Genomic DNA, 15,486 nt, shown 5'->3' with positions numbered 1-15,486 from the left:
ATACGCTTATTAAATCACTCGAGGTGTTTTACCTTCTCCACCAATAGACATCCTGTTGCCAGGTAGGCCACTGCATATTAAAACATGTTAAAAATAAGCTTATTAAATCACTCGAGGTGGGTTACCTTCTCCACCAATAGACATCCTGTTGCCAGGTAGGCCACTGCATATTAAAACATAGAAGAAATACGCTTATTAAATCACTCGAGGTGTTTTACCTTCTCCACCAATAGACATCCTGTTGCCAGGTAGGCCACTGCATATTAAAACATGTAAGAAATACGCTTATTAAATCACTCGAGGTGGGTTACCTTCTCCACCAATAGACATCCTGTTGCCAGGTAGGCCACTGCATATTAAAACATAGAAGAAATAAGCTTATTAAATCACTCGAGGTGGGTTACCTTCTCCACCAATAGACATCCTGTTGCCAGGTAGGCCACTGCATATTAAAACATATAAGAAATACGCTTATTAAATCACTCGAGGTGTTTTTATTTTTATAAATGGCAAAGGGGGATACCTAGTCAGTTGTACAACCGAATGCATTCAACTGAAATGTCTTCCACATTTAACCCAACCCCTCTGAATCAGAGAGGTGCGCCATAATCAACATCCACGTCTTCGGCGCCTGGGGAACAGTGGGTTAACTTCCTTGTTCAGGGGCAGAACGACAGATTTTTACCTTGTCAGCTCGGGGATCCTGTACAGCAACCTTTCGGTTACTGGCCCAATGCTCAAATGCTGACACATCTGGAGTATTGTATAGTATTGACTGTATTTATGAAGTGACTCAAGAGTAAGAGTGCTGATCTAGGATCAGTTTAACATTTTATATCATAATGAATCAGATTACATGGACATGGGGGACCTGATCCTAGATCAGCACTCCTACAATGAGAAGCTTAATGAATTCGGGCCCCAATCCTCTTCTTAAGAAGCAAATAGAAACTACCATACACAAAAACGCTAGGGGCTACACCCAAAACTGCATCCTATTCCCTATGTTGTGCACTAATTTTAGCCAGAGATTTGCCAGACCCTTATAAGGTTCTAGCCAAAAGTAGAGCACTATAAAGGAAATAGAGTGCCATTTTGGACTCCCTGAGGTGCCAGACAAGTTTTGATAACCGCAGTATAAAAATATCTCATAATAATAACCGTAAAGACAAAAATACACAACAATACAACTATTAAATATTATATAAAATAGATTTCATAAAATGTTTGAGAAGAATAAAAAAAAAAAACATTTTGGGTTCAAAGTTCAAAAGACAGCGCTGGTTGACCATGGTCATTTTCCTCTTAAAGATTGTGACGTTGTTGGTCCACTGTCCAATTTTACTGTAAGTGTTACGCTGTAAGTTTCACTTGAGTGTCATGATGTCCTTTTAACTGTAAGTGTTACGCCTCTCCTAAAGCCATTCGACCATTTGAATACTGGAGTGTGAGTGAGCATAAAGCAAGCTGCACGCTTTCAGATTTGCCCAATTCTCAATATCCACTAGGCAACACTGGAGTAACATTGGCAACTGTCCTTAAGTCACCTTTGACCTTTCAGGCTTCACAGTCTCAGAATCTCAAGATCCTCCACTTCAGGAGGGTGCGATGAGGTAAAATGTGAGGCAGTGCAGTTAGCTGACCTTTCACCTTCATCCTCCACCAATGAGAGGCAGGCTCCGGGTCAAGCTTACGATGCTGAGAAGTAGGAGCTTATTCTCACTGCATTAGCAGTTTTTTTTGTTGCTTTACAGTGCCTACACGGACACAGACTGACAGACAGACAGAGGGGGATATTTATCCTTCCTGGTCTGCAAGCGTCACTGTGTTCCATCGTGCGGTTCCAAACCCCCGCAGTCCAAAGTGGTCCTGTTATCATGCACATCTCCGAAAACCAGGTCCGGTGGTGGGGTCCCTTCCCCCCATCCCCAAACCCTAGTGTGTTTTTGTGGTCCTACACATCCCATCTCAAGTACTGCACTCCAACCTTCACAGCACCCTTTCTAGATCTAGTAGCGGTTCATTTACGGTCCTCAATAATAGCAGTTGAGGCTCCCCGTCCCGGGTTCATCTAGATCTAGTAGTGGTTCATTTACGTTCTTGCCTCAATAATAGCGGTTGAGGCTACGCGTCCCGGGTATGTCGGGTTGACCGTTCATCCAGATCTCTCGTATGATCCTCTCCCTCTCCTCCAGCCGCTGTGCCCGTTCCAGCTCTTCCGCAGACGTGAACACGTTCATGTTGAGCGTGCGTTCGAAGCGGCGGTGGCGGCGCGCGGATAGATCCGACGTGGTTTCCCAGTCCGAGTCTGAGTCGCTGGAGTCCGATGAGGAGTCGGTGGGCCGCAGGCGGTTCTTGATGGTGGTGCCGGGGCAGCGGCGGCGAGGCTGGCAGTCGGTGCGGCACGAGATCTGGACCACCAGAGCAAACAGGGTGAGGAGAAGGCCCAGGCACACGCCGCACACAAAGTAGAGCGCCGCGCGCTCTGGGTGGTCTGTAGGGAGAGAGAGAGAGTCAAATACTGTCATATGTAGAACCAAATGTAGTTCATACATTTCAACATCTTGCCTTTGAAAGCAAAAACTAATTTAACTCCGACTTGCTCTGCTGGATTTACTCATTCTGGCCTTACACAACTGCTCAGTAAATCATTTTGAACACAGAGAGGCACAGTTTGAAATGAAAGAATCTGTACTTCTGCTCCCATGACCACAGAGATTGGGACAAAAAATAGCGATGAAATCTTTGTCCATACGAGTGGGAGGTAAAGGAATAGGAAATACTGTGTTCTCTCTGTTTTAGCAGCTGGCTGGAGCAGGTGACTTACAGGGGAACAGGCGTAATATGTGTGTGTGTGGGCACGTGTGTGAGAGCGAGAATGTGTGTGTGCCTGCGTGCATATACCGTATGTGTGTGTGACAGTGTTCATGTGTGTGTGTGAGGGGGATTTTACAGGGGAAGCTATCTCTACATCTGCATTCCTCCAGTCCATATTTAGTAGCTCCTCTCAGTCACAGTGGAGAGGGAACCTCAATGGAGATTAGTGTCTGTACCACCCACATACAACCTAACAGAAACGATACACTGAAATGTCAATGTAAACCCACTACAGGGCCCTAGCATCAACAATTGTTGATTGTAGCTCTTTCCTGTAGTCAAATGACTAGTGCCCTCATGGGTAGAATGATATTCATACTTTTCATAATTAATAAACATTATTTCAAAATACATGCTGAAAATCTGGTATTTCTATGTCAAATGGTTTTGATATGTTTCAGTCCTCTGTGATGTATATAAAGTGTAACATTGGAATGCAAACTCAAAATGGAATACATTTCAACTCTATATCTGACCTGCTACCGGTGTCTTCTTTGAATAACCATGTGTGTGAGGTGTATACTTTGGTTTCAAAGTCAATTTGCTTAAGACTACCAAGAACCACTTTGTGTGACCTGATTTAGCCCACTGCAGTAAAAGGTTCCCCAGAGCCCAACCTTAACCCCTTCTCTACCTCACTGTCATCTAAGAGATTGTGTGAATGTTTCTGTACATGCAAAGTTGTTATAATATGTGAATGTCGCTGTACAGTACATGCAAAGTTGCTGTAATGTTGTGTAAACTTAGCTTTACATGCAAAGTTGCTGTAATGTAGTGTAAACTTAGCTTGACATGCAAAGTTGCTGTAATGTAGTGTAAACTTAGCTTGACATGCAAAGTTGCTGTAATGTAGTGTAAACTTAGCTTGACATGCAAAGTTGCTGTAATGTAGTGTAAACTTAGCTTGACATGCAAAGTTGCTGTAATGTAGTGTAAACTTAGCTTGACATGCAAAGTTGCTGTAATGTAGTGTAAACTTAGCTTGACATGCAAAGTTGCTGTAATGTAGTGTAAACTTAGCTTGACATGCAAAGTTGCTGTAATGTAGTGTAAACTTAGCTTGACATGCAAAGTTGCTGTAATGTAGTGTAAACTTAGCTTGACATGCAAAGTTGCTGTAATGTAGTGTAAACTTAGCTTGACATGCAAAGTTGCTGTAATGTAGTGTAAACTTAGCTTGACATGCAAAGTTGCTGTAATGTAGTGTAAACTTAGCTTGACATGCAAAGTTGCTGTAATGTTGTGTAAACTTAGCTTGACATGCAAAGTTGCTGTAATGTTGTGCGAACCTGTACCTGCTCTGACGCTATAGGATGCGTGAATGTTTAACGTACTATAAAGGTGTACGTTGATCTTGCTAAGTTGGTGTAATGTTGTGTGAACCTGTACCTGCTCTGACGCTATAGGATGCGTGAATGTTTAACGTACTATAAAGGTGTACGTTGATCTTGCTAAGTTGCTGTAATGTTGTGCGAACCTGTACCTGCTCTGACGCTATAGGATGCGTGAATGTTTAACGTACTATAAAGGTGTACGTTGATCTTGCTAAGTTGGTGTAATGTTGTGTGAACCTGTACCTGCTCTGACGCTATAGGATGCGTGAATGTTTAACGTACTATAAAGGTGTACGTTGATCTTGCTAAGTTGGTGTAATGTTGTGTGAACCTGTACCTGCTCTGACGCTATAGGATGCGTGAATGTTTAACGTACTATAAAGGTGTACGTTGATCTTGCTAAGTTGGTGTAATGTTGTGCGAACCTGTACCTGCTCTGACGCTATAGGATGCGTGAATGTTTAACGTACTATAAAGGTGTACGTTGATCTTGCTAAGTTGGTGTAATGTTGTGTGAACCTGTACCTGCTCTGACGCTATAGGATGCGTGAATGTTTAACGTACTATAAAGGTGTACGTTGATCTTGCTAAGTTGGTGTAATGTTGTGTGAACCTGTACCTGCTCTGACGCTATAGGATGCGTGAATGTTTAACGTACTATAAAGGTGTACGTTGATCTTGCTAAGTTGCTGTAATGTTGTGCGAACCTGTACCTGCTCTGACGCTATAGGATGCGTGAATGTTTAACGTACTATAAAGGTGTACGTTGATCTTGCTAAGTTGGTGTAATGTTGTGTGAACCTGTACCTGCTCTGACGCTATAGGATGCGTGAATGTTTAACGTACTATAAAGGTGTACGTTGATCTTGCTAAGTTGGTGTAATGTTGTGTGAACCTGTACCTGCTCTGACGCTATAGGATGCGTGAATGTTTAACGTACTATAAAGGTGTACGTTGATCTTGCTAAGTTGGTGTAATGTTGTGTGAACCTGTACCTGCTCTGACGCTATAGGATGCGTGAATGTTTAACGTACTATAAAGGTGTACGTTGATCTTGCTAAGTTGGTGTAATGTTGTGTGAACCTGTACCTGCTCTGACGCTATAGGATGCGTGAATGTTTAACGTACTATAAAGGTGTACGTTGATCTTGCTAAGTTGGTGTAATGTTGTGCGAACCTGTACCTGCTCTGACGCTATAGGATGCGTGAATGTTTAACGTACTATAAAGGTGTACGTTGATCTTGCTAAGTTGGTGTAATGTTGTGTGAACCTGTACCTGCTCTGACGCTATAGGATGCGTGAATGTTTAACGTACTATAAAGGTGTACGTTGATCTTGCTAAGTTGGTGTAATGTTGTGTGAACCTGTACCTGCTCTGACGCTATAGGATGCGTGAATGTTTAACGTACTATAAAGGTGTACGTTGATCTTGCTAAGTTGGTGTAATGTTGTGTGAACCTGTACCTGCTCTGACGCTATAGGATGCGTGAATGTTTAACGTACTATAAAGGTGTACGTTGATCTTGCTAAGTTGGTGTAATGTTGTGTGAACCTGTACCTGCTCTGACGCTATAGGATGCGTGAATGTTTAACGTACTATAAAGGTGTACGTTGATCTTGCTAAGTTGCTGTAATGTTGTGTGAACCTGTACCTGCTCTGACGCTATAGGATGCGTGAATGTTTAACGTACTATAAAGGTGTACGTTGATCTTGCTAAGTTGCTGTAATGTTGTGTGAACCTGTACCTGCTCTGACGCTATAGGATGCGTGAATGTTTAACGTACTATAAAGGTGTACGTTGATCTTGCTAAGTTGGTGTAATGTTGTGCGAACCTGTACCTGCTCTGACACTATAGGATGCGTGAATGTTTAACGTACTATAAAGGTGTACGTTGATCTTGCTAAGTTGGTGTAATGTTGTGTGAACCTGTACCTGCTCTGACGCTATAGGATGCGTGAATGTTTAACGTACTATAAAGGTGTACGTTGATCTTGCTAAGTTGGTGTAATGTTGTGTGAACCTGTACCTGCTCTGACGCTATAGGATGCGTGAATGTTTAACGTACTATAAAGGTGTACGTTGATCTTGCTAAGTTGGTGTAATGTTGTGTGAACCTGTACCTGCTCTGACGCTATAGGATGCGTGAATGTTTAACGTACTATAAAGGTGTACGTTGATCTTGCTAAGTTGGTGTAATGTTGTGCGAACCTGTACCTGCTCTGACGCTATAGGATGCGTGAATGTTTAACGTACTATAAAGGTGTACGTTGATCTTGCTAAGTTGGTGTAATGTTGTGTGAACCTGTACCTGCTCTGACGCTATAGGATGCGTGAATGTTTAACGTACTATAAAGGTGTACGTTGATCTTGCTAAGTTGGTGTAATGTTGTGCGAACCTGTACCTGCTCTGACGCTATAGGATGCGTGAATGTTTAACGTACTATAAAGGTGTACGTTGATCTTGCTAAGTTGGTGTAATGTTGTGCGAACCTGTACCTGCTCTGACGCTATAGGATGCGTGAATGTTTAACGTACTATAAAGGTGTACGTTGATCTTGCTAAGTTGCTGTAATGTTGTGTGAACCTGTACCTGCTCTGACGCTATAGGATGCGTGAATGTTTAACGTACTATAAAGGTGTACGTTGATCTTGCTAAGTTGGTGTAATGTTGTGTGAACCTGTACCTGCTCTGACGCTATAGGATGCGTGAATGTTTAACGTACTATAAAGGTGTATGTTGATCTTGCTAAGTTGGTGTAATGTTGTGTGAACCTGTACCTGCTCTGACGCTATAGGATGCGTGAATGTTTAACGTACTATAAAGGTGTACGTTGATCTTGCTAAGTTGGTGTAATGTTGTGTGAACCTGTACCTGCTCTGACGCTATAGGATGCGTGAATGTTTAACGTACTATAAAGGTGTACGTTGATCTTGCTAAGTTGGTGTAATGTTGTGCGAACCTGTACCTGCTCTGACGCTATAGGATGCGTGAATGTTTAACGTACTATAAAGGTGTACGTTGATCTTGCTAAGTTGGTGTAATGTTGTGCGAACCTGTACCTGCTCTGACGCTATAGGATGCGTGAATGTTTAACGTACTATAAAGGTGTACGTTGATCTTGCTAAGTTGGTGTAATGTTGTGCGAACCTGTACCTGCTCTGACGCTATAGGATGCGTGAATGTTTAACGTACTATAAAGGTGTACGTTGATCTTGCTAAGTTGGTGTAATGTTGTGCGAACCTGTACCTGCTCTGACGCTATAGGATGCGTGAATGTTTAACGTACTATAAAGGTGTACGTTGATCTTGCTAAGTTGGTGTAATGTTGTGCGAACCTGTACCTGCTCTGACGCTATAGGATGCGTGAATGTTTAACGTACTATAAAGGTGTACGTTGATCTTGCTAAGTTGGTGTAATGTTGTGCGAACCTGTACCTGCTCTGACGCTATAGGATGCGTGAATGTTTAACGTACTATAAAGGTGTACGTTGATCTTGCTAAGTTGCTGTAATGTTGTGTGAACCTGTACCTGCTCTGACGCTATAGGATGCGTGAATGTTTAACGTACTATAAAGGTGTACGTTGATCTTGCTAAGTTGGTGTAATGTTGTGTGAACCTGTACCTGCTCTGACGCTATAGGATGCGTGAATGTTTAACGTACTATAAAGGTGTATGTTGATCTTGCTAAGTTGGTGTAATGTTGTGTGAACCTGTACCTGCTCTGACGCTATAGGATGCGTGAATGTTTAACGTACTATAAAGGTGTACGTTGATCTTGCTAAGTTGGTGTAATGTTGTGTGAACCTGTACCTGCTCTGACGCTATAGGATGCGTGAATGTTTAACGTACTATAAAGGTGTACGTTGATCTTGCTAAGTTGGTGTAATGTTGTGTGAACCTGTACCTGCTCTGACGCTATAGGATGCGTGAATGTTTAACGTACTATAAAGGTGTACGTTGATCTTGCTAAGTTGGTGTAATGTTGTGTGAACCTGTACCTGCTCTGACGCTATAGGATGCGTGAATGTTTAACGTACTATAAAGGTGTACTGTTGATCTTGCTAAGTTGGTGTAATGTTGTGCGAACCTGTACCTGCTCTGACGCTATAGGATGCGTGAATGTTTAACGTACTATAAAGGTGTACGTTGATCTTGCTAAGTTGGTGTAATGTTGTGCGAACCTGTACCTGCTCTGACGCTATAGGATGCGTGAATGTTTAACGTACTATAAAGGTGTAAGTTGATCTTGCTAAGTTGGTGTAATGTTGTGCGAACCTGTACCTGCTCTGACGCTATAGGATGCGTGAATGTTTAACGTACTATAAAGGTGTACGTTGATCTTGCTAAGTTGGTGTAATGTTGTGTGAACCTGTACCTGCTCTGACGCTATAGGATGCGTGAATGTTTAACGTACTATAAAGGTGTACGTTGATCTTGCTAAGTTGGTGTAATGTTGTGCGAACCTGTACCTGCTCTGACGCTATAGGATGCGTGAATGTTTAACGTACTATAAAGGTGTACGTTGATCTTGCTAAGTTGGTGTAATGTTGTGCGAACCTGTACCTGCTCTGACGCTATAGGATGCGTGAATGTTTAACGTACTATAAAGGTGTACGTTGATCTTGCTAAGCTTGCTGTAATGTTGTGTGAACCTGTACCTGCTCTGACGCTATAGGATGCGTGAATGTTTAACGTACTATAAAGGTGTACGTTGATCTTGCTAAGTTGGTGTAATGTTGTGTGAACCTGTACCTGCTCTGACGCTATAGGATGCGTGAATGTTTAACGTACTATAAAGGTGTACGTTGATCTTGCTAAGTTGGTGTAATGTTGTGCGAACCTGTACCTGCTCTGACGCTATAGGATGCGTGAATGTTTAACGTACTATAAAGGTGTACGTTGATCTTGCTAAGTTGGTGTAATGTTGTGTGAACCTGTACCTGCTCTGACGCTATAGGATGCGTGAATGTTTAACGTACTATAAAGGTGTACGTTGATCTTGCTAAGTTGGTGTAATGTTGTGTGAACCTGTACCTGCTCTGACGCTATAGGATGCGTGAATGTTTAACGTACTATAAAGGTGTACGTTGATCTTGCTAAGTTGGTGTAATGTTGTGCGAACCTGTACCTGCTCTGACGCTATAGGATGCGTGAATGTTTAACGTACTATAAAGGTGTACGTTGATCTTGCTAAGTTGCTGTAATGTTGTGTGAACCTGTACCTGCTCTGACGCTATAGGATGCGTGAATGTTTAACGTACTATAAAGGTGTACGTTGATCTTGCTAAGTTGGTGTAATGTTGTGCGAACCTGTACCTGCTCTGACGCTATAGGATGCGTGAATGTTTAACGTACTATAAAGGTGTACGTTGATCTTGCTAAGTTGGTGTAATGTTGTGCGAACCTGTACCTGCTCTGACGCTATAGGATGCGTGAATGTTTAACGTACTATAAAGGTGTACGTTGATCTTGCTAAGTTGGTGTAATGTTGTGTGAACCTGTACCTGCTCTGACGCTATAGGATGCGTGAATGTTTAACGTACTATAAAGGTGTACGTTGATCTTGCTAAGTTGGTGTAATGTTGTGCGAACCTGTACCTGCTCTGACGCTATAGGATGCGTGAATGTTTAACGTACTATAAAGGTGTACGTTGATCTTGCTAAGTTGGTGTAATGTTGTGCGAACCTGTACCTGCTCTGACGCTATAGGATGCGTGAATGTTTAACGTACTATAAAGGTGTACGTTGATCTTGCTAAGTTGGTGTAATGTTGTGCGAACCTGTACCTGCTCTGACGCTATAGGATGCGTGAATGTTTAACGTACTATAAAGGTGTACGTTGATCTTGCTAAGTTGGTGTAATGTTGTGTGAACCTGTACCTGCTCTGACGCTATAGGATGCGTGAATGTTTAACGTACTATAAAGGTGTACGTTGATCTTGCTAAGTTGGTGTAATGTTGTGTGAACCTGTACCTGCTCTGACGCTATAGGATGCGTGAATGTTTAACGTACTATAAAGGTGTACGTTGATCTTGCTAAGTTGGTGTAATGTTGTGTGAACCTGTACCTGCTCTGACGCTATAGGATGCGTGAATGTTTAACGTACTATAAAGGTGTACGTTGATCTTGCTAAGTTGGTGTAATGTTGTGCTGAACCTGTACCTGCTCTGACGCTATAGGATGCGTGAATGTTTAACGTACTATAAAGGTGTACGTTGATCTTGCTAAGTTGGTGTAATGTTGTGTGAACCTGTACCTGCTCTGACGCTATAGGATGCGTGAATGTTTAACGTACTATAAAGGTGTACGTTGATCTTGCTAAGTTGGTGTAATGTTGTGTGAACCTGTACCTGCTCTGACGCTATAGGATGCGTGAATGTTTAACGTACTATAAAGGTGTACGTTGATCTTGCTAAGTTGGTGTAATGTTGTGCGAACCTGTACCTGCTCTGACGCTATAGGATGCGTGAATGTTTAACGTACTATAAAGGTGTACGTTGATCTTGCTAAGTTGGTGTAATGTTGTGCGAACCTGTACCTGCTCTGACGCTATAGGATGCGTGAATGTTTAACGTACTATAAAGGTGTACGTTGATCTTGCTAAGTTGGTGTAATGTTGTGCGAACCTGTACCTGCTCTGACGCTATAGGATGCGTGAATGTTTAACGTACTATAAAGGTGTACGTTGATCTTGCTAAGTTGGTGTAATGTTGTGTGAACCTGTACCTGCTCTGACGCTATAGGATGCGTGAATGTTTAACGTACTATAAAGGTGTACGTTGATCTTGCTAAGTTGGTGTAATGTTGTGCGAACCTGTACCTGCTCTGACGCTATAGGATGCGTGAATGTTTAACGTACTATAAAGGTGTACGTTGATCTTGCTAAGTTGGTGTAATGTTGTGCGAACCTGTACCTGCTCTGACGCTATAGGATGCGTGAATGTTTAACGTACTATAAAGGTGTACGTTGATCTTGCTAAGTTGGTGTAATGTTGTGTGAACCTGTACCTGCTCTGACGCTATAGGATGCGTGAATGTTTAACGTACTATAAAGGTGTACGTTGATCTTGCTAAGTTGGTGTAATGTTGTGTGAACCTGTACCTGCTCTGACGCTATAGGATGCGTGAATGTTTAACGTACTATAAAGGTGTACGTTGATCTTGCTAAGTTGGTGTAATGTTGTGTGAACCTGTACCTGCTCTGACGCTATAGGATGCGTGAATGTTTAACGTACTATAAAGGTGTACGTTGATCTTGCTAAGTTGGTGTAATGTTGTGCGAACCTGTACCTGCTCTGACGCTATAGGATGCGTGAATGTTTAACGTACTATAAAGGTGTACGTTGATCTTGCTAAGTTGGTGTAATGTTGTGCGAACCTGTACCTGCTCTGACGCTATAGGATGCGTGAATGTTTAACGTACTATAAAGGTGTACGTTGATCTTGCTAAGTTGGTGTAATGTTGTGCGAACCTGTACCTGCTCTGACGCTATAGGATGCGTGAATGTTTAACGTACTATAAAGGTGTACGTTGATCTTGCTAAGTTGGTGTAATGTTGTGTGAACCTGTACCTGCTCTGACGCTATAGGATGCGTGAATGTTTAACGTACTATAAAGGTGTACGTTGATCTTGCTAAGTTGGTGTAATGTTGTGCGAACCTGTACCTGCTCTGACGCTATAGGATGCGTGAATGTTTAACGTACTATAAAGGTGTACGTTGATCTTGCTAAGTTGGTGTAATGTTGTGCGAACCTGTACCTGCTCTGACGCTATAGGATGCGTGAATGTTTAACGTACTATAAAGGTGTACGTTGATCTTGCTAAGTTGGTGTAATGTTGTGTGAACCTGTACCTGCTCTGACGCTATAGGATGCGTGAATGTTTAACGTACTATAAAGGTGTACGTTGATCTTGCTAAGTTGGTGTAATGTTGTGTGAACCTGTACCTGCTCTGACGCTATAGGATGCGTGAATGTTTAACGTACTATAAAGGTGTACGTTGATCTTGCTAAGTTGGTGTAATGTTGTGCGAACCTGTACCTGCTCTGACGCTATAGGATGCGTGAATGTTTAACGTACTATAAAGGTGTACGTTGATCTTGCTAAGTTGCTGTAATGTTGTGTGAACCTGTACCTGCTCTGACGCTATAGGATGCGTGAATGTTTAACGTACTATAAAGGTGTACGTTGATCTTGCTAAGTTGGTGTAATGTTGTGCGAACCTGTACCTGCTCTGACGCTATAGGATGCGTGAATGTTTAACGTACTATAAAGGTGTACGTTGATCTTGCTAAGTTGGTGTAATGTTGTGCGAACCTGTACCTGCTCTGACGCTATAGGATGCGTGAATGTTTAACGTACTATAAAGGTGTACGTTGATCTTGCTAAGTTGGTGTAATGTTGTGCGAACCTGTACCTGCTCTGACGCTATAGGATGCGTGAATGTTTAACGTACTATAAAGGTGTACGTTGATCTTGCTAAGTTGGTGTAATGTTGTGTGAACCTGTACCTGCTCTGACGCTATAGGATGCGTGAATGTTTAACGTACTATAAAGGTGTACGTTGATCTTGCTAAGTTGGTGTAATGTTGTGCGAACCTGTACCTGCTCTGACGCTATAGGATGCGTGAATGTTTAACGTACTATAAAGGTGTACGTTGATCTTGCTAAGTTGGTGTAATGTTGTGTGAACCTGTACCTGCTCTGACGCTATAGGATGCGTGAATGTTTAACGTACTATAAAGGTGTACGTTGATCTTGCTAAGTTGGTGTAATGTTGTGCGAACCTGTACCTGCTCTGACGCTATAGGATGCGTGAATGTTTAACGTACTATAAAGGTGTACGTTGATCTTGCTAAGTTGGTGTAATGTTGTGCGAACCTGTACCTGCTCTGACGCTATAGGATGCGTGAATGTTTAACGTACTATAAAGGTGTACGTTGATCTTGCTAAGTTGGTGTAATGTTGTGTGAACCTGTACCTGCTCTGACGCTATAGGATGCGTGAATGTTTAACGTACTATAAAGGTGTACGTTGATCTTGCTAAGTTGGTGTAATGTTGTGCGAACCTGTACCTGCTCTGACGCTATAGGATGCGTGAATGTTTAACGTACTATAAAGGTGTACGTTGATCTTGCTAAGTTGGTGTAATGTTGTGCGAACCTGTACCTGCTCTGACGCTATAGGATGCGTGAATGTTTAACGTACTATAAAGGTGTACGTTGATCTTGCTAAGTTGGTGTAATGTTGTGCGAACCTGTACCTGCTCTGACGCTATAGGATGCGTGAATGTTTAACGTACTATAAAGGTGTACGTTGATCTTGCTAAGTTGGTGTAATGTTGTGCGAACCTGTACCTGCTCTGACGCTATAGGATGCGTGAATGTTTAACGTACTATAAAGGTGTACGTTGATCTTGCTAAGTTGGTGTAATGTTGTGTGAACCTGTACCTGCTCTGACGCTATAGGATGCGTGAATGTTTAACGTACTATAAAGGTGTACGTTGATCTTGCTAAGTTGGTGTAATGTTGTGTGAACCTGTACCTGCTCTGACGCTATAGGATGCGTGAATGTTTAACGTACTATAAAGGTGTACGTTGATCTTGCTAAGTTGGTGTAATGTTGTGCGAACCTGTACCTGCTCTGACGCTATAGGATGCGTGAATGTTTAACGTACTATAAAGGTGTACGTTGATCTTGCTAAGTTGGTGTAATGTTGTGCGAACCTGTACCTGCTCTGACGCTATAGGATGCGTGAATGTTTAACGTACTATAAAGGTGTACGTTGATCTTGCTAAGTTGGTGTAATGTTGTGCGACCCTGTACCTGCTCTGACGCTATAGGATGCGTGAATGTTTAACGTACTATAAAGGTGTACGTTGATCTTGCTAAGTTGCTGTAATGTTGTGTGAACCTGTACCTGCTCTGACGCTATAGGATGCGTGAATGTTTAACGTACTATAAAGGTGTACGTTGATCTTGCTAAGTTGGTGTAATGTTGTGTGAACCTGTACCTGCTCTGACGCTATAGGATGCGTGAATGTTTAACGTACTATAAAGGTGTACGTTGATCTTGCTAAGTTGGTGTAATGTTGTGTGAACCTGTACCTGCTCTGACGCTATAGGATGCGTGAATGTTTAACGTACTATAAAGGTGTACGTTGATCTTGCTAAGTTGGTGTAATGTTGTGTGAACCTGTACCTGCTCTGACGCTATAGGATGCGTGAATGTTTAACGTACTATAAAGGTGTACGTTGATCTTGCTAAGTTGCTGTAATGTTGTGCGAACCTGTACCTGCTCTGACGCTATAGGATGCGTGAATGTTTAACGTACTATAAAGGTGTACGTTGATCTTGCTAAGTTGGTGTAATGTTGTGTGAACCTGTACCTGCTCTGACGCTATAGGATGCGTGAATGTTTAACGTACTATAAAGGTGTACGTTGATCTTGCTAAGTTGGTGTAATGTTGTGTGAACCTGTACCTGCTCTGACGCTATAGGATGCGTGAATGTTTAACGTACTATAAAGGTGTACGTTGATCTTGCTAAGTTGGTGTAATGTTGTGCGAACCTGTACCTGCTCTGACGCTATAGGATGCGTGAATGTTTAACGTACTATAAAGGTGTACGTTGATCTTGCTAAGTTGGTGTAATGTTGTGCGAACCTGTACCTGCTCTGACGCTATAGGATGCGTGAATGTTTAACGTACTATAAAGGTGTACGTTGATCTTGCTAAGTTGGTGTAATGTTGTGCGAACCTGTACCTGCTCTGACGCTATAGGATGCGTGAATGTTTAACGTACTATAAAGGTGTACGTTGATCTTGCTAAGTTGGTGTAATGTTGTGTGAACCTGTACCTGCTCTGACGCTATAGGATGCGTGAATGTTTAACGTACTATAAAGGTGTACGTTGATCTTGCTAAGTTGGTGTAATGTTGTGCGAACCTGTACCTGCTCTGACGCTATAGGATGCGTGAATGTTTAACGTACTATAAAGGTGTACGTTGATCTTGCTAAGTTGGTGTAATGTTGTGTGAACCTGTACCTGCTCTGACGCTATAGGATGCGTGAATGTTTAACGTACTATAAAGGTGTACGTTGATCTTGCTAAGTTGGTGTAATGTTGTGCGAACCTGTACCTGCTCTGACGCTATAGGATGCGTGAATGTTTAACGTACTATAAAGGTGTACGTTGATCTTGCTAAGTTGGTGTAATGTTGTGCGAACCTGTACCTGCTCTGACGCTATAGGATGCGTGAATGTT

At 42.3% G+C, this 15,486-nt stretch overlaps 1 protein-coding gene across 1 annotated transcript in view; it reads right to left on the bottom strand.

Moving 5' to 3' along the window:
- Positions 1 to 201: 201 nt before the first annotated feature.
- LOC109886480 (protein eva-1 homolog A) overlaps positions 202 to 15,486 on the bottom strand; it is a 136,500-nt gene continuing 121,215 nt past the window's right edge. Inside the window, exon 4 of the mRNA XM_031800869.1 lies at positions 202 to 2,494. Coding sequence (XP_031656729.1) covers positions 2,106 to 2,494 — 389 coding nt within the window. The 3' untranslated portion in view covers positions 202 to 2,105. The remainder of the gene's footprint in view (positions 2,495 to 15,486) is intronic.

This window comes from Oncorhynchus kisutch, linkage group LG21, assembly GCF_002021735.2.
Source record: "Oncorhynchus kisutch isolate 150728-3 linkage group LG21, Okis_V2, whole genome shotgun sequence".
In the NCBI taxonomy this organism is placed as follows: domain Eukaryota; kingdom Metazoa; phylum Chordata; class Actinopteri; order Salmoniformes; family Salmonidae; genus Oncorhynchus; species Oncorhynchus kisutch.
This window is presented reverse-complemented; position numbering and strand designations above follow the sequence as displayed.